This window comes from Aquarana catesbeiana, linkage group LG02 (genome assembly GCF_042186555.1).
Source record: "Aquarana catesbeiana isolate 2022-GZ linkage group LG02, ASM4218655v1, whole genome shotgun sequence".
Lineage (NCBI taxonomy): Eukaryota > Metazoa > Chordata > Amphibia > Anura > Ranidae > Aquarana > Aquarana catesbeiana.
In genome coordinates, this window is record NC_133325.1 from 614289049 (window position 1) to 614309533 (window position 20485).

Here is a 20485-nt window from a genome sequence, read left to right on the forward strand (position 1 = left end):
AAACATTTTTCTTTCGGCCTATAAAACACCATTGTTTAGGCCATATGCATTTGCCCACATTTTTTAGGGCCTACTTGTATGAAAAATATTTGGTTATGTAGATGGGTTTGTTACTAGAATGAAATGCAAACTAGATTCTGTGTAAGGAGAGGACACTCAGCAGCTGTTTTCACATCTGGACACTGGAGCACTAGTGTGGGACACCAGAACACCATTTTTATTAGGGGGCCCACACAGGTGCTCCAGTGTATACTATAGGGGGTCTCCATCTGTGAAGCTTGTACAAAACAGGTAAAGTCTTGAAGCTTGACAACGGACAATAAAAATTCTACATCTTGGAACTCTGCAAAAATAGACAATTGTACACCACTTCCAAGCAATGTTTCATCTTTATATTTCAGCCATCAAATATCTGTGTGCTAATTATACCATTTTTGTTTTACATAGGGGAGAAAAGACTCGGAGGATACCCCTCATCTGAGGAGACCAGAGACCCCCCACCTCGGGAAGAAGGGGAAATACCCCCAACCCAAGAAGAGCAGGAGGAGGAAGAAGACGTGGTGGAAATTGGCACCACAACAGGTGTGTCTGCGACCACAGGCTCAGGTAAGAGATGGATGCCGGCATATTTATAATACCTGTTTTTTTGTGGTTTTCTCCCTTTTTAGGTGATCGTGATGTTGTGGATCCAGGGCATTTCACCTCAGGAAAGTGCACAGATCCTGATTGGGGAGATCATGGGGTGTAATTTAGCTTTGGAAAACATCAAGAAAAACATCAATGATGTTATTCAAAAAAATAATAACATCATTGATATTTTGGGGAGAGTTTAAAACCCCTCCAAATCCCTTTTTTTTTGTGTGCTACAATGTTAAAAATGTTTTAGCGCTTTTTAGAAAAGCCAAATTTTGAGGATGCACACAGTGTGTCAACATGTGCTATCTGCCATCACGGGAGATCAATGGACGCGTTTTGGGGGTGCAACCCCTTCCTCAATAATAAAGTAACTGAGAGGAAGGGGTTGCTCCCCCAAAACACGTCCCTTGATCCCCCGTGATGGCAGCTAGCACATGTTGACATTCGTAAATTGGTGTGCATCTTCAAAATTTGGCTTTTCCTGGGGTGACTTCACCCCATCTGAACGCAATATCAAACACAGTTCCTAAATACTCATGTCTGATATTGCCTTTAAGTTTTACCATATGTGAACTTTGTAAGTTCAAAACTTGTGTCTTTCTTACTGTTTTGAAACATGCCTGTTTTATCTTAAATGGACATTTTTATTTTTGATAATGCCACCCCAAAAATTGTTATACAACAAACATGTTGGTTTGTTTTAAAAACCTTTTCTAAATGCACATGTGATTGTGCAGGTAATAAAAAGATTGTTAATCAAGAATTTGTGGATTATTGTCTCAACGCTACAACACTTTTGTGGTGATGTAATTGCTGCTTTCTGTGACAATGGGTGTTATTTCCTAAGGGCAAATCCACTTTGGACTACAAGTGCAGTTTCAGTGCATTTTCAAGTGCAAAGTGTATTTGCCTTTAGTAAATAACACCCAACAGTGCTTTGTATAAGGTTACACAATCACGCCATTTTTAGGACTCACCACATTTCGGTCAGGGTCAGCTAAAACAAACACAAGCAGTAAATGTCAAAGATTTGCTTAATTTTTTTTATCTGATCAAGGTTTCACAAATTGTCTGGCATATTGATGGCCCCCCTACCCGCAAAGAACTCAAGGTATCTTAGCCGGACATCACGGGCACTCAGGAAGGGCAAGCCAGGACGGCCACTTTCAAGCGCCGTCAGGGTTGTTTCATTTATAATTCCGGCCTCAGGCCCAACTGAGCCAGCATAGTTGGCAGAATGTTGCCGTAAAAAGTTATGTAGAACACAGCACGCCAGGATTATATGATTCAGTTTATACTCTGCTATATGGATGGGTGTAAGAAATAGGCGGAACCAGCTGGCCATGATTCCAAATGTGTTCTTCCCCACTCTTCTGGCTCTGGCCAGCCGGTAATTAAAAACCCTCTGTTCTGGGGAGAGGGCCGCATAAGATGGTCCCCCAGCGCAAATGCTTCATCCGCAACGAAGACGAATGGGAGTCCTTCCACATTCTCTTCTGGAGGTGGCAAGTCCAAGCTGCTATTCTGGAGATGCCTGTAAAACTCAGTCTGGGTGATGACTCCACCATCGGACATCCGGCCATTCTTCCCCACGTCCACATACAGGAACTCGTAATTAGCCGACACCACCGCCAACATCACAATACTATTGAACCCCTTGTAATTATAATAGTACGACCCCGAGTTGGGTGGTGGGACGATGTGGACGTGTTTCTCATCAATTGCCCCTTCGCAGTTAGGAAAGTCCCACCGCTGGGCAAAGTGGGAGGCCACAGTCTGCCATTCCTGTGGCGTGGAAGGAAACTGTGAAGGAAACAAAAAAAATAGTCTTTTTGCACATTAAAACATGGAAAGCAGATTAGACACAAACATTCTTGGCCAACATCAAGATAACATTTATTAATGGGAATTTTTAAACACCAAAGTATAAGGTACACCTATCAGATTCCCCCTCCCCCCCCCCATGGGCCATTTCTAACATTATAGGGGGGGGAATCTTGGACAGGTAACCCTCTCCACTTCATTGAGAGATGAATGCCTAAATAATGGGTATTACTTGGAACAGCCCCTTACACTATTGGCAGACCACTGGACAGGTAAGAAGTGTCATAATACAAATATATAAATACACACTGTACACATTTGAGCACATTTGGACATTCTGCTATTACCTATCAAGATAATAATAGGATACAAAAACTTTAAACAGTACCATTTGAAAGTATACAGGCAGGCCCTTGCACTACATGCTTTGGGGAATTCATCCATAAATCTGACCACAAAAGAGGTGGGTATAGTGTGTATGGGTTTGGCAAAGTCAGCAGATGGATGATTGAGGATAAATAGAGAATTGGGATCAGCTGACTTAGCAGTTGGGGGGAGGGAGGGTTCAAAATGATTTGGGGACACCACAAAAAAAAAAGCCTCTGGCACTCTGCCTGAATTTAATGCACAAATCAGATTTCTAAACATTTTAGGGGGTGTTTGGGGTAAAGCACTACTATGGAGCTGATAAAATACATTGTTAAGTGACTACATGATGTGAATATAGGGCAGGAGAGCATGCTGGGGAGGTAAGTGAAGGCAAATATGTATGAAGGACAAAAAAAAACATAAAATTCCAGCATGCATGAGGACAAAGGGGACATTCACAGCATATTACAATCATGGTAATTAGGGAATGAGCAAAGAAATACAATACATTAGCAAACATTATATACAATAAAATGTGATATTAAAGGATAAAAATCTTACCTTCATATACTCCTTCTGCAGGACCTGGATGATGGCAGAACAGGTCTCTGCGATAATGATCCCCAGAGCCTGCGGGGAGATGCCTGTCGAGAACTTCAAGTCCTGCAGGCTTCTCCCCATCGCCAAGTCCTGCAGGGTAGCGACGAGCCTCTGCTCCAGAGTGATGGCTTGCCTCATGCAGGTATCCTGCCTGCTGATATAGGGGGTCAACAAAGCCAACAGAAGGTGAAATATGGGGTCCGTCATCCGGAGAAAGTTCCTGAAATCATCAGGATTATTCTCACGGATCTCACGGAGCAAAGGCATATGACAGAACTGGTCACGCTGAAGCAACCATTTCTTGGTCCATGAACTCCTCCCCACCCTGTTCATGGACTGGACTTGTGTCAAGGTCAGGACCCCAACACCAAGCCCCCACACAGCATGAACTCTACAAGGAGTACGTATACGCAACATGGCTAGAAAACGGTCGGCTGCTCAGAAAGGAGTAACAGAACGCACTGAAGAACAGCAAGGCCTGTGAAGAGCGTCCTGAAAAACAGTAACGAATGAACAAGAACACAATGATTAAGTCACGCGGAGCTTGCTTGCATGCACTGAAGAGCAGATACAAACCCACAAGCACAAACTGAACCGCAGAAAACGATCTGAAAGCCACGAGTGTGAAAAAGCGTGAATCGTCTCTCACCAAACTTTTACTAACACGAGATTAGCAAAAGGAGCCCGAAGGGTGCCGCGCTTGGTTCTGAAATGGCCTTTTCTAGTTTTGTCGTACGTGGTTGACGTCACCGCATTCTTGGCGATCGGAAATTTCGGCAACTTTGTGCGACCGTGTGTACGCAAAACAAGTTTGAGCCAACATCTGTCGGAAAAAATCCTAGGATTTTGTTGTCGGAATGTCCGATCAATGTCCGACCGTGTGTACGGGGCATTAGAAATGTCATTTTGCTCTCGAAATGTTCTAAACACGGGAAACATGCGCCACTTTACAGGCATACTATAGACACCCCCCAGGTATGAAATTTAAAAGAATATTACACTTTTATTCTTTCACTTTAAGCATTATTAAAATCACTGCTCCCGAAAAAACGGCCGTTTTTAAAACTTTTTTTTGCATTGATACATGTCCCCTGGGGCAGGACCCAGGTCCTCAAACACTTTTTATGACAATACCATGCATATAAGCCTTTAAAATTAGCACTTTTGATTTCTCCCATAGACTTTTAAAGGTGTTCTGCGGCTTTCGAATTTTGCAGCGAACACCCCAAATTGTTCACTGTTCGGCGAACTGGCGAACAGCCAATGTTCAAATCAAACTCATGTTCGACTCGAACATAAAGCCCATCCCTACTACCTACTCACAAACAAACTGTCCTTTTTGAAGAAAAAAACATAGGCAAGTATTTTAATATAAAAAAATCTACATTTATTCTGGCTCATAACAAAATAAAGAGGACGGCAACTCTTGAGAAACTGCTTGAATTTGCAAAGCCTTTGTACCCCAGGGCACACATCAACTCTTTGAAAATAAAAATTTGTAACCTGAAAAGTCCATATAATAGAGAGCACAATCTGGTCCAGGACTCCCAGAGATCAGGAACAGCAGATGACATATGTCCCCAGGCTGTGGTACTACAACAGCCTGTGTCTTCTGTCAGACCAGACTGTCCCCTGGGGCAGTAACCAAAACTGCAAGGTTTATTATCATGACACGTCACAGGAAGCACCCTCATGGCTAACAGAGGACATAATTCAGAATAGACTTGAATAGACTTGAAAAACGTAACATCAATAAGTCACCAGGATGAGATGGCTTGCACCCGAGGGTCTTTAAGGAACTCAGTCAAGTACTTGATAGACCATTGTTCCTAATTTTTACAAACAGTCTACTGACTGGAATGGTACCAGCTGGAAAAAGCCAATGTAGCACCAATATTTAAAAAAGGACCCAGATATATCCCTGGGAACTATAGACCAGTTAGCCTAACGTCAATAGTTTGCAAGCTCTTGGAGGGGATGATTAGGGACTATATTAAAGAGTTTAGTAAAGAAAATGGTATCATTAGCAGTAATCAGCATGGATTCATGAGGAATCGTTCATGCCAAACCAATCTATTAACTTTCTATGAGGAGGTCAGCAATCATCTAGATAAAGGAAGGCCCATAGATGTGGTGTATCTGGATTCTGCAAAGGCATTTGATACCGTTCCCCATAAACATTTACTGTACAAACTAAGGTCTGTACAAATATGGGTATTCTGAATACTCCATCACCCTTTATTCAAAAATACCTCGACTGCGCCACTAAATGAAGTGTAACTAGATACAAATGTGATTAAGTGAATAATCTCCTAAATATTCTAAAAATATATATAAGAAGAGCAGCCCCTTTAAAGTAATTACAAATAAATATTATTTGATCTCATATATCTGTTCACCCATACGATCCTTCTTCCAGATATAAAAGAAAAAATAAGAGGCGCTCACACCCCCCAAGTGATGAAAAATAAATGAACTTCAACTTTACTAAGTATTACAGACTGAAATCTGGTACATGCATTAACACGTGAACCTATTCATATCCACAGTGCTTGCACACCCAATCTATAACCATACATAAATTAATTCACCATGTGTAAAAGGTGGAAAAATCTGTGCCACTGGTGTACTATATTATTCATATAGTGTAGAAATACCATATAATGTGATTAGGTCTTTGGAAGAGAAGAAGGACTTAATAGTACGACGCGCTGATAAAGGGGAGGAGTGGTATTGTTAGATAAGTCATTTTATCTCAACCAACTCTTGGAACTTGTTGGGGATAGATCCACCTATAGAAGATTGTCCTCTGATCCTACAGAGGCGTACAAAACTCAGCTCACAGTCTTGGTGGAATGGGGTTATAGAATTGATGCGTTAAATCTAAAAGAAAAAAAGATATCTCATCCCAAGTGCTTGCAGAATCCCAGTTATCTACACTCTGCCAAAAATACACAAGAGCACACAGTGTCCGCCACCTCGCCCTATCGTCAATGGTATTGGGTCTGTTACAGCCAGACTGGGGGAGTACTTGGATAAATTCCTCCAGCCGAGCGTTAAGGTCACTAGAGCATACTTGAAAGATACGGGAGATTTATTGACATTACTTAAGGATGTTAAGTTGGAGACCTCATCTTTGGTATATCTGGTAACGGCAGATGTAGCCTCCTTGTATACCATTATACAACATGAGGATGCATCTCTAGCCCTGAATTGGGCGTTAAGTAAAAGGGATGACATTCCAGCTGTGCAGAAACGATTTTTGGGACACATATTGGATTTTTGCATGTCCCATAATTATTTTTGGTGTAATGGTTATTTTTACTCCCAACAGGTTGGCATGGCGATGGGAGCGAAATATGCTCCCAGCCTCGCCAACCTGTTTATGGCTGAATGGGAGGACAGGAAGGTGTTCAATCATAGGAGGCCTCAACTTTTATTTTACCGGAGATTTATTGATGACCTCCTATTTATTTGGGAGGGCACGGAAGAATCTGTGGTTGAGTTTTTACAGGAACGAAATAATAACCCCAATAATATTAGACTAGAATACCAGATCAGTAATAATACGGTCAATTTTTAACATCCCGAAGGGGCAGATGTTACGAGTACGTCGGAATTGTACACAGATAGATGATTTCTATGAACAGGCAGGGATCCTAAAAAATAAAATTTATACAAAAGGGGTATGATAGTGATGTATTGAATAAGATCATCCAGGATGTGGCACAAACACCGAGGGAACAATGCTTTGAGAAGAAAAATGCTCCTCAATCAATTGATAACCAACATCAGTTGGGGTTCATCTCAGGTTATCATTGCCAGTATAGAGAGATTGAGGGTATATTTAAGAAGTATTGACATATTCTGTGCAAGGATAGACACTTAGGAGAAATATTGCCGAACCAACCGAAATTTATTTATAGGAGGGCTCCGAGTTTTGGTGACCATGTGGTTAAGAAAATTCTTGACCCACCAGGGCAGAATTATCTGCGACTGGACTTTAGGGGTTTCTATTGCTGCAGGAGATGCATATGCTGCAGGACCGTAAAAGTAAGTCACAGAGGGGTGACAAGTGTAACCAACAGAGAAGGAGAATCCTTTGAGATCAAGGAATTCAGCTCTTGTAACTCCTCCCATGTTGTATATCTGATGTGATGCCCATGTGGCCTACTTTATGTAGGGAGGACCAAAAGACTGTTGAGGATCAGAAACTCAGAACATCTAACCAATATTAAGAACGGTTATAAATACCACAGTGTCTCCCTGCATTTTAAAGAAAAGCATCAGAAGGACCCCTCCCTGTTACAATTTTGTGGAATTGATGTGGTCCACCCGTCATGGAGAGGGTCCAATAGAGTTAGAGATCTTTCACAGAGGGAAACTCACTGGACCTTTTTATTGAAAAGTTTAACTCCTAGGGGGTTAAACAGAGTTGGACTTGAATTGTTTTATAAATAACTTTTAATCTAAAGATAGGGGGATTAATAGCAGTTTTTCTGATGGTTAAGAAATCATTAGGGTAAGGTACATATATGCACATATGAGTTTTTTATTAATATGTTGATACTCTTCCTTGGCAGCTTAGTAAGTAAGTTCCCCTATATGGATAAGTTTCCATATAATTATAAGATAGATAATTTTTAAATATTAGGTTGTCATACGTATGGAATGTAGTTCAAATACAATAAGAAAGATTCTCACCATGCAAAGAGTCATCAAGTGTTTTACTGAGATTGAAGGGATTTTTCATTGATTTTTATGGATTTTTATAAATTTTAAACTAATTATGTCATTTGTTATAGGTATCCACGGTTTGGAGCGTGATTTTGGATTAGTATGCGATCCAATATTAGGTATCCATTTGTGGATTAATGTAGTAAGCAGTGTGGAAACAATAGAATAAGTATGTCACTGGTAATTGCTTTTTGGAATAAGGAAGTGGTTTGTGCGCTACATGAATGAGATTACATCTCAAGTGCAGTTATGACGGTTCCACGCTTGAACCATTTGCACTGTTATGTAGGTATAACTGGGGATAAGCCATCCATGTGATATACATGTTGCAATCAGTCCGAATTATTTCCAAGGCAACCCTCATCTCTGAATAGCGGCGCTTCATAGCCTCTGAGTAATCATTAGAGCTGGGACACGAGATGTGCGCATGCGGACTAATTAGCCAATGGGACGCTAGTGAGGAGGAGATATAAGGGATGAGTGGCAGCCTACCCAGCCAATCCCATGAATAAGTCAAATCTATGACGAAACATGTCGGGGGCGTGGCTGTGAGATGTGACGAGCAACGCTGATAGCCGCATCGGAGGAAGGGTGATTTGATTTCACGGCGCACTATCGAGGAAGGGGAAGAGACTGAGAGTCCAAGCACTAGCACACCTCGGGTCCGCCGTGACCATTAGTGTTTTGAGTTCATCCACTGTTTGTTGAAGTTGCTGTGAGCTACACTGCATTTGCTGCTGTTTTGAATCTTTTAAAATGTGAGTGATTTTCTAGAAGATTGTAGTGGTTTTAATAAACTTGCTGTGCTGGTTTACACTATGTGAGCACTTTAATTATTTTTCATGTGGACCGATTTATCAAACACTGTGGGATATTCGTTTATCTGATTACCCTGGAGTGTGGTAAACAAGCGATTTTTGCCATGCATGAGAATGCTGGCAATATAAAATCGGTGAGTGTGTTTCTTTTGGGAGTGGATTCACGTTTCACGGTGGTGAGGTGAAAGACACGTGGAGTCATACACTTATCAAGATTTCAGCTTTCATCAGAGATTTTTTTGTCAAAGATTTTTTTGGTCACAATTTTATCACGATTTTTTGTCACATGATTTTGGACTGATTTTTATGTTTTTTCTATGTATATTTACAGTCATGGACTTTATTTACATCACATTATATGGTAATTTTACACTATATGAATAATATAGTACACCAGTGGCACAGATTTTTCCACCTTTTACACATGGTGAATTAATTTATGTATGGTTATAGATTGGGTGTGCAAGCACTGTGGATATGAATAGGTTCATGTGTTAATGCATGTACCAGATTTAAGTCTGTAATACTTAGTAAAGTTGAAGTTCATTTATTTTTCATCACTTGGGGGGTGTGAGCGCCTCTTATTTTTTCTTTTATATCTGTAAGAAGGATCGTATGGGTGAACAAACTAAGATCTGTCAGCATGGACCAATGGGTGAGTACATGGATTGAAAATTGGCTACAGGGGTGAGTTCAGAGGGTAGTGATAAATGGGGAGTATTTGGAATGGTCCCGTGTTGAAATTGGGGTCCCCCAGGGTTCTGTCCTGGGACCAATCCTATTCAATTTATTCATGAACAACCTGGAGGATGGGATAAACAGCTCAATCTACATATTTGTGGATAATACTAAGCTAAGCAGGGCAATAACTTCTCCGCAGGATGTGGAAACCTTGCAAGAAGATCTAAACAAATTATTGGGGTGGGTAACTACATGGCAAATGAAGTTAAAATAGAAAAGAATTGTAAAATAATGCATATGGGTGTCAAAAATGCCATGCCAGGTTGCTGCAAGCAAAGCCAACAGAATATTGGCATACATTAGAAAGGGGATTAACTCCAGAGATAAAACAATAATTCTCCTATTTTACAAGACTCTGGTTTGGCCGCACCTGGAGTATGCCATCCTGTTTTGGGCACCAGTCCTCAGGAAGGATGTGCTGGAACTGGAGATAGTCCAGAAAAGGGCAACAAAGCTAATAAAGGGACTGGAGGACCTTAGTTATAAGGAAAGGTTACGAGCATTGAACGTATTCTCTCTGGAGTTGCTTGAGAGGGGATATGATTTCAATGTACAAATACCTTACTGGTGGTGACCTCACAATAGGGATAAAACTTTTCTGTGAAAGGGAAATTAAAAAGACACATGGCCATTCACTAAAATTAGAAGAGAAGTGGTTTAACCCAACATGTTAATAACCTGGTGACTCCAGTGCTACAATGTGCTGACATCCAATAGACTTTGCCTGACCCTCTAGAGCTGAGTCTCATGGTAGGGAGCTGCACACCAGCAATCAGCCCAGTCACCATGTATAAAAAAGATCAGCTTTAGCTTGTCTCCTACCAAGCCACACCCCTCTAAAGCATTTCACTCTCCTATGGGCTAAACTGTGCTAGAGTTAAACGAAAGCAAACACATTAGCCAGGTGTGGTTTGGGAGGAGACAAAGTGATCTTCTATACATGGTGACTGGGCTGATTGCTGATGTGTGGCTCCCTACCACGTTCTGATCTAGTCATGTTTAGGGCTAATAGGCAAACTACTGTCAAAAATAAAAAGGGAGAATGTAGCTCATCCTTCCTGTACCCTACCAAGCTACATGCCATTAACATTGGGGGAGGGTACCTCACAAGCATAAAATAAAAACAATATTCTCCCAAACTAAATAAAAACCCCAAAATACTGCCTTTCTGCCTCAGAAGCCCATTTTTCTTTTATGTTTTACATGGGAACCTTACAGAAAAATAAATAAAGGTTGCTGTGGACAGGGCAACAGTTAAAAGTGACCTTAACTTAACTGCAATATAAAATTAAAGACAAAAAAGGTTACTGAAGTCCCCCATTTCCTCAGTCTTCACGTGAAGACTGAGGAGAAGAATAAATTCAATACCTTTGCCATCTCTCAATCCTTTGTAACTAGATTCCCTTCATCATTCTTTATGGGACCAATATGATCTGACCTCCTCCTTTTACTATTTATATACTTAAAGGATTTCTTGCAATTTTTTTTACTCTCCTCTGCTATGTGCCTTTCGTCTTCTATCTTAACCTCCATGATTACACCCTTACATTTCTTATTGCATAATTTGTAAAGTTGGAATGCTGATGATGACCCCTTAGCCTTGTATTTTTTTGAAGGCCTTCTCCTTTGCTTTTATATGCATCTGACCCATGAAATTGTCCTGCAAGACATTTAGGAAATGGTGAGCTTTAGACGAATGCGCGGATCCTTCCAGTCTATTTCTGGATAATTAAACTCCCCCATTATAATGACACTTCCCATCCTTGCCGCCATTCCAAACTGTGATAGAAGGTCCGCCTCCCCCTCCTCCCTCTGGTTAGGGGGCCATAGCATACTCCCAGTATTACTTTCCCCTTGGTTTCCTCCCTTTGTAGCTCTACCCATAAGGATTCCACCTCCACCCTTGCTCAATTAGTGATGTTGTCCCTCACATTCACTTGTACATAATTTTTGATATACAGGCATATCCCTCCCCCATTTTTACCCTCACTATCTATATGTGATATAGGGGATACCCTTGAATGGTTGCCAGCAATCATGAGAGCTGTTAAGATAAATTACTTCATGATGAGTGTTGCAAATGCTTCATTGTAGATGACATCAATGACCTCCAATCAAAGAAAATAGAAGGGGGAGGATTCAGGGTTGAATCGTTGTGGCTAATGATGACTATTGTATCTGTAGATGAATAAAAAAGTATGTGGCGCTAACTAAAAATACTAAATAATAAAAACAGTGAACAGAAATAAGTATGATAAACACACTCAATGAATAACACTTCCAGGACCATGTTAAAGGTAATCAGGTGCAAGTAATCTTCAACATAGTTTATGGTAATAAACATTCATAATATCAAAAATTCAAAGTTTATAAAGTGCAAAAGTACTCCAAAAGTGCTGATAGTGCAATCAAAGTCCAATAAAGAGGATAGAGTCTCCAAGTGACAGATCATATAAAAAGAAAAAAGTGCATGTGCAGTATGATTGAACAAAGTCCACTTCATCCAATTGATATCACCATCCGTGGTGCGCCACACGTTTCCCCCAGCCTCTCACCTTATACAAAGACCCCTACAGGTCAAGTCAAGCCTTGGTATGAATATAAGCAGGATCCTCAGCGATTGATCGATTCCCACAGATATCCACAGCAATTCCAGTACCAGTGTGGACTTCAGGCTCATCCATGGTAGTATGGTCATGCAATAAAGAGGGGGGCTCTATAGTGCAGTATTTCAATCCAATTTATTTAGACAAACAAGTAGTAACTTACAGTTTAAAATCCTAGGTACAGCTATGTATGGTACTTCCGGTCTCGGCCACGACTGGAAGTGACGACACCTGGCTCGTTCCTGAAACGTTGCGTCACTGAACACGTGACAGAGTGAAAGAGAGATGAGCTCATTAGGATACTGCATCTCCTTACACTATCCAGTTAAAGGATGGGAGCAGCGTTGCCAACCTACCCATTTGAAATTTACTGGCACGGCACCCAAAATTCACTGGCACAGCCAAGTTTTTACTGGCATTTCCAAATGTTACAAAATTACAGTTTGATATGCAATCAGCAATGTGATTTAAGGTAGATATTAATGCAAAAAATATATTTCTTATTTTATTTTCGATATAGTAAGCTCAGGGACAGGACTCAGGAAGGCAAGAAATTAGAATGGGCAGACACAAACACATGAAATTGACTCTCATAGTGACATGGACAGCATTGTGCAGCAGCACAGATGATGATTATACCTCAGCGACACGACACATCCCCTCCTGAGTCACAGCAACAGTCTCTCTCCACACCAAGTGGTCCCTTCTGTCCACTCTAACAGCACTGACAGTCCAGCTCCCGCCTTGCCTTGTTCTCGTCCCACAGACCCACACACACCCACCCACTCGGCTCACTTGCACCATGACATCACATGACATGCTCAGACACCACCTCCACAAGACCCGCCCAAAAACACTGTAGCAGGCACTTGGATGGTCATTGCCAGCTCCAAACCAGAGCTGCACATGCACAGTTCCGTGCCGAGCGTCACAGCCATTTTTTTTACTGGCAACCTTTTCCTGTCACTGGCATTTACTGGCAGGAGAAAAGTGCCTGTTTTTTACTGGCTGCCAGTAAAAATACTGGCAGTTGGCAACACTGGATGGGAGTGGGAATGAGAACTGCAAATGAAAGTAAAAATGCAGCAAAGAAAAATCTGGTCCCCTTTCCAGACAGGACTGTGCTGCGTGGCAGAGCTGAGTAAAGCACAGGACTGGATAAACAGAAATACAAATCCTTTGCCAAGAAAACAACTCTCACATGGTTATATTATCTGTGTATTTAGCTGTTTGACTGAAGTTTGTCTTCAAATCAAAAATGTATTCTTTTTTATGGCTTTTATGGCCGACGTAGGTTTTGCTTTGTTTAAAGTATATCTTGTAACTGACATCACTTGTGATTTTATGTTTTATATCAAAACATTTAATTTAAATGCTTCAGTATTAAAAACATGATTAGTGAGTATATCCATAGCCCATGAGCTTTAATAGCCTCTCATAACTGGAAAATAAAGCCCTTTGACTTTGAGTAAAACACCTCTTTCAGCTGAACAAGTGCAACTACATGCTTTGCTAATTTCTAAAGGTTAAGCATGGCATTTCCTGACCTTTATGAAAGTTGAAGTGCCTGCAAATTAGGCCATTTATTGGGAAGACTTAAGCAACGAAGGTATTAAAATTTAAAGTACATTAATTACTATCCATTCACATTTTATACTATTGTAAAACTCCTAGTGAGTAAATTAATGGATGGAACATGGTAAGGTAATTACACCAGTCCAACCTCTGTCAATCAAGACATTTTTCTGCAGTCTAATCATTTTCTTCACTTGCAGTGCAAAATATTTGTACTTTTTTCTAAATATGTATTCCAAGTTTGAGCAGCTTAAGAAATGTGTATTGATTCCTTTATCTTCTCTGTGCGACAGCAGAAAAAAAAAAAAAAAACCTTAATCTATTTACAATTAACGGGCAGAGAAAATTGCTCATTTAATTCCAGTGGTCATTGAGCTGTGTGAATCTTCATCAGACTGATGTCTCTGTACATTGCTTTGCTTATTTGTTTGATAACGTAAATGATAATGAAAAAATAAACTGTCTGCTCTTGAAAGCAAATTGAATTGATAAATCTAAGAGGTGACCTATTTATAAAAGCTTGAATAAATAAAAGTTTGAATCTCTGCAACATTTTTAGGTCCAAGCTAATCATATTTGCATACAAATTACAACAAGATATGGTAGATTTATTACCCTTGTTCCATTTTATAATATATTCAAATATCGACCAAATATGACTTCTAATCCTATTGGGTGACAGTTTGTTGTTATTTTAATTTACAAGTGTATATTTATATTCATTAAAGCCCATATGTGTAACTTTTTTTCAGCAGACTATACAAATAATGGACCTATTGTGCTTTTAAAATGTTATACTTAAAGCGGAGTTCCACCCTCAAAAAAAGTGTTTCTTTTTTCTAAAGTCAGCAGCTACAAACACTAGCTGCTGACTTTTAATAAGGACACTTACATGTCCAGGGATGTCGGCTTCCCGAGGCTGATCCATCCATCAGATCAGGTGCAGGCGCCAGCATTTTAATTAAGGGAAACTGGCAGTGGAGCCTTCAGGCTTCACATCTGGTTTCCTACTGCGCATGCGCGAGTCGTGTGGCGCTTTCTGAATGGCCCATCGTCTTCTAGGACACACAAACGGTCCAAGAAGGCAGCGGGGGAAGGAGGAAGGGCAGAGCCAGAGGAGGAAATTTCAACCCGCACCATGGCGAGGCTGGGATGGAAGTTCACCTTTTTACTACTAAAGGTAAAAAAAAATGTATATCCAAAAACAAGGGGTGCAAGGGTGGTCTTTCGTTTAAGACCAAGTAAAAATGTTGGGTGAAACTCTGCTTTAAGGTGATTGTAAAGTTAAAAAATTAATTAAAAATTTAAATAACAAACATGTCATACTTACCTGCTCTGTGCATTCGCGGAACGCACCATAATTAACAGCGAGACCGTCAATGCACTTGGATTTGCATACACCTAACCTGCATGCTTTGGCCAATCACAGCACGCTTTGCTGTGAGAGCCATGATTGGCCAAAGGCAGGGTGCCTTTGGCCCCACATGTTTACATCACCGGATAGCCCTGCCCTCAGCTATATAACAGCTGTCATTGGAAAAAGCTTGCAGTCAGCGGGAGCCTCCCATCGAGGCAGAGTTTTTTCCAGTTTCTTTTTTTTTTTTTAATCGGGTGGTCATCAGACGCTGTGAGCGAAGATGGAGTTACATGGCGGGACTCTTTTTTTTTTTTTTAAATAAAGGACTTGTCCCAAAAACTGTCTCCTGTTATTTTTACCATTTTGACACTTTTTTGGGTGAATGTGTAGGGGGTCCAATGTGCCCAAAAACCCATTCAAATAGTGGGGAGGGATCTGGGGGTCCCCTTGTTAAAAGGTGCTTCCAGATTCTGATAACCCCCCACCTGCAGACCCCCACAACCACCGGGCAAGGGTTGTGGGGATGAGGCCCTTGTCCTTATCAACATGGGGACAAGGTGCTTTGGGGGGACCCTAAAGCATCTTTCCCATGTTGAGGGAATGTTGCCTGGTACAGTTCACTCTCTTGTCTCCCCTCTTTTCCTGCAGCCTGCCAGGTTGCATGCTCAGATAAGGGTCTGGTATGGATTTTGGGGGGGACCCCTACCGCTATTTTTTTTTAATTTTGGCTCGGGGTCCCCCTTAAAATTCATACCAGACCTGAAGGGCATGGTATGGATTTTGGGGGGACCCCATGCCATTTATTTTTTATTTTGGTGCAGGGTTCCCCTTAATATCAATATCAGACCTTAAGGGCCTGGTATGGATTTTTGGGGGACCCCCACACAATTTTTTTTTTTTACATTTTAGTGCGGGGTTCCCCTTAATATCCATACCAGACCCAAAGGGCCTGGTAATGGACTGGGGGGTGGACCATGCCATTTTTTTCAATGATTTTTATCTATATTGCCAGGATCTGACAATACATTACAGCTGCAAGCAGTTTTAAATGACTTTTTTCCTTTAGAAATGTAATTTTGCTGTGGTACTGTTCTAAACACTGGAAAGATGCGCTACTTTATGGGCATACTAAGGACACCCCCAGGCACGATATTTAAAGGAATATTTCATTTTTATTGTTTCACTTTAAGCATTCTTAAAATCACTGCTCCCAAAAAAACTTTAGTTTTTAAAACTTTTTTTTTGCATTGATACATGTCCCCTGGGGCAGGACCCAGGTCCCCAAATACCTTTTTATGACAATACCTTGCATATAAGCCTTTAAAATGAGCACTTTTGATTTTTCATGTTTCATGTCCCATAGACTTTAAAGGTGTTCACACACAGTGCAAACCGAACTGGGGGGTGTTCGGCTCATCCCTAGTAAGTATGTATCTTCTTACTAGTATTTACAGCTTTGCCCTCCATCATGTTTTTTTTCTTCTATCTGGCTCAGCTTTAGGCCCATGCAATGATGTCAGGAAATATATAGGGCAGTCAATTTGGTAATTTTGCTGTAATTCCATTTCTGCCTATGGCAATAATTTGTCCACTAGATCTCAACATATACATACACATATAACACATACAAAATGTCCAGTGCTATTTGTGTCACTATTTGTATTAAAAAATGTTAGTAAATCTTACCTGGATATAAACCTCATAGCCTCTTTCGTAAATTTTTGTGTAAGGTTTTCGTATAATAATGGTTGCTGGATAATCTGGTAGTTTTTCATCAAAAAACAATTGAAGTAACGGAAGTTCCAAAAGTAGAAAATCAAAGGAACCATAAAGATAATGATGCACAAAACAAAGTAGAAGAAGAGTCTCCAGGCTGTTTTAACATGTCCAGTGTAGTTCAGAAAAATAAGGGTTACCAAGGTAAGGCAAGCAATTGCAAACAATTTTTTTATGATTTCTACTAGTCCAGTGACAAAAACACTTCCATTCCCTGGTATGCAGTCCCGCAAATGTGTTGTTGTTGTTCCATAAAAATAATCAAATCCATGATTTAGTGGGTGGTGATGAAAATCATTGTTTCTCTCCTTATTCAGTCCAAGATGCCATTTTCCTACAAGTAAACAAAGATATAATATTACCATGCCTACTTACTATGTACAAATACAATATTTCTTTAAGACATTCATACATAAACATACTAGGGCCAATTACCCTACCAGCATGTCTTTGGAGTGTGGGAGGAAACCTACGCAGGCACAGGTAGAACATGCAAGCTGCAGGCAGGTAGTGTCGTGGTCAGGATTTGAACCAGTGACCCTTTTGTTGCTAGGCAAAAGTGCTACCCACTACACCACTGTGATGCCCTATTACTTTGAGACTTCGTTACTTAGTTACTTAGTTTTAAGTGGTGGTAAATTGTAACTTACTCAATTTTTTAAAGTTGGTAAAACGTATTTTCCAAATGTATTGATATATGTTTATATAAAAATAATTTGTTTTTTTAAAAAAGGAATAGTCTCGTGAAACAGGCTTTCAAAACAAATTAACATTTATTATTTATAAAATGTTACAAATGTAATATTATTAAAGCAGCAATAAATGTAAAATGTAAACATAAAAAAAAAAAAAAATGCCTGTTTCTCAGCTAACAAATCAAACTGAAACACACACATGTATATACAGTATATCTGTAAAGAACAGAGAATACAGAATGTATTAACTTTTTTTAAGCCTTTTAGGAAAGTAATTTACACTTTAACCACTTCAGTCCCGAATGGACTTGACCCCTAATGACCAGGCCATTTTTTGCGATGCGGCACTGCGTCGCTTTAACTGACAATTGTGAGGTCATGCGACGCGTCGCTTTAACTGACAATTGTGAGGTCATGCGACGCTGTACCCAAACAAATTAAAAAAAATATTTTTTTTTTACTTTCTGCTATAATACATATCCCCAAAAAATATTTAAAAAAAACTAATTTATTCATCAGTTTAGGCCGACATATATTCTTCTACATATTTTTGGTAAAAAAAACTGAAATAGCATATATTGATTGGTTTTCACAAAGGTTATCGTGTCTACAAATTATGGGATAGATTTAGGGATTTTTATTTGTATTATTGTTTTTACTGGTAATGGGGGGTGATCTGCGATTTTTAGCAGGACTGCAACATTGCAGCAGACAAATCTGACCCCAAATGACACTTTTTGGGGACCAGTAACATTATTTAATTTATAAGTGCTATAAAAATGCACTGGTTAATGTATAAATTACCATGGCAGGGAAGGGGTTAACACTAGGGGGGCGATCAAAGGGTTAAGTGTGTTCCCTCAGCATGTGCTAACTGTAGAGGCATGGTCTACCAGGGACATGACAGAGATCGCTGTTCCCAATCACTGGGAACAGAAGATTTCTGACATGTCATCTGGCAAAATGGGAATCGCTTTGTTTACATAGGCAGATCCCCATTCTGCCTCTATACCACGAACACGGCACGCTATCTCCGTTATCTCCTGTGCAAAGACCAAAATACACCTACGGCGGTTTGCACAGGAGAGCCGACCTGCCACAGTAGGATGGTGGCTGGTCGGCAAGTGGTTAAAGTGTGAACTTTTGAATATAGATTCCCCACATCTAGCTCAAAAAAGATCTTCTGAAAAACTTCAAAGGTATATTTTAGGTTTTCAGGGTAGCTCAGGCTAAAAGCATAAATGAGTCCCATAATCATTCTTTGATACAAAATGGGTGCTATTTGAAAAAAATACACTATACCAATATGCTTGTTTTTCCTGCCAATTCAGCATAAATATGAAATGTAATACCATAGTGCAAAGTGAGTGGGGCTTTAGGTTACATAATCTAACGTTGAATGTCCAATATCTCAAAAACCGAACAAACAAAGTTTGTTTTTGTGGTACAAATCAGCACAAAACGCAGCACAAACAAATTGTATAATTATAAATAAATATAAATATATATATATATATATATATATATATATATATAAAATTTTAAAATGTAATAACATGTGGTGCGAAGTGGGAGAGGTTTCATCAACAATAATGCAAAATATCTCAACCGTTTTTGCAGCACAAATCAGCACAGATGCAGTGCAAACGAATGCTATCTTTGTTTTTAAATTTTAACAACATTGGGTGCAAAGTGGGCATATAAAACAAACATTTTGGATGGTATGTTAAGCAACATTTAAAACATGTGAACAATAATCTGTACAATGTTCATTCTTACCTTTCAATGGCATTGCAAGGCTTCTTGTCACTGGTGGCGCTCTTTTGTCCTGATGGGCCTCAAACATTTGGGAACTGCCTTGTGCAGGCTTTCAAAGTTCCAAAAGACGTCAAACTCTTTAAAATATACAGCATCAAAACTCGTGCGGTTGCATGTTTGGCAAACATGCGCCCCGCAATTTCAGTCAAATGAAAAGATCATTTTTTTAAGTAAATGTAACTCAATTAGATTATGGAAATGCACATACCTTAAAAGTTTTGTCTAGATTACTCAATATTATACATTATTTTTGTAAATGTAAAAGGTGTGTTTTAAGAACTGATGAAAATTAAGTAAGGTACTTAAAATATCAAAGTAAATAAATTAACATTTATTTTTATGGTAAAAAAATTATACATTTTTTATGTTAAACTTACAAGCAAAAAGAATAATTTGTATTAGTGTATTTGTTCACATCATACTATATCAAAGCAAAATTTAGTTTGAAATGATCTACTGCATGATAACTTTTTTTTTTATCTGAAAGCAATGTTAAAGTGTATCTATACTTAGACTAGAAATGGAGCAAATAAGGTATATTATTGTTAGAGTTGACATACTCTTTAAATTTTCAGTAGTGTTGAGATCTTCTTGTGGGTATTTTGGACCAGTCTTCCACTGTTGTCACTAATATTAGGGATGAACTCAAGGTTTAGTCCAAACACAGGTTCAGACCAAACTGTGCCTGTTCAGACGTCTGACCAAATTGCTAGACTTCTGCTCATTCAGCAGGAGCCAAACATCATGCATAGTAGTGGTATTACTACTACTACTATTTATGACAGCTTCCTGTCAATGGTCATTAGGAAAGCTTTGCTGGACATGTCATGTCATTAACAATGGATTTACGTATTGAAAACTTGTAAAACTTTTTAATAATGTTTTAACCACCTACTGCCTGACCTATTGTAAGAAAACGGCAGTGTGGGAGCA

General features: G+C 39.7%; 1 protein-coding gene across 5 annotated transcripts in view; it reads right to left on the minus strand.

Annotated features, from left to right (window-relative positions):
- Positions 1-20485, minus strand: part of STS (steroid sulfatase) — a 496435-nt gene that overhangs the window by 264411 nt on the left and 211539 nt on the right. For all 5 annotated transcript variants that reach the window (XM_073616370.1, XM_073616374.1, XM_073616371.1 and 2 more), the window contains one exon: positions 16950-17373. In XM_073616370.1, the coding sequence (XP_073472471.1) occupies positions 16950-17373 (424 nt within the window). The remainder of the gene's footprint in view (positions 1-16949; positions 17374-20485) is intronic.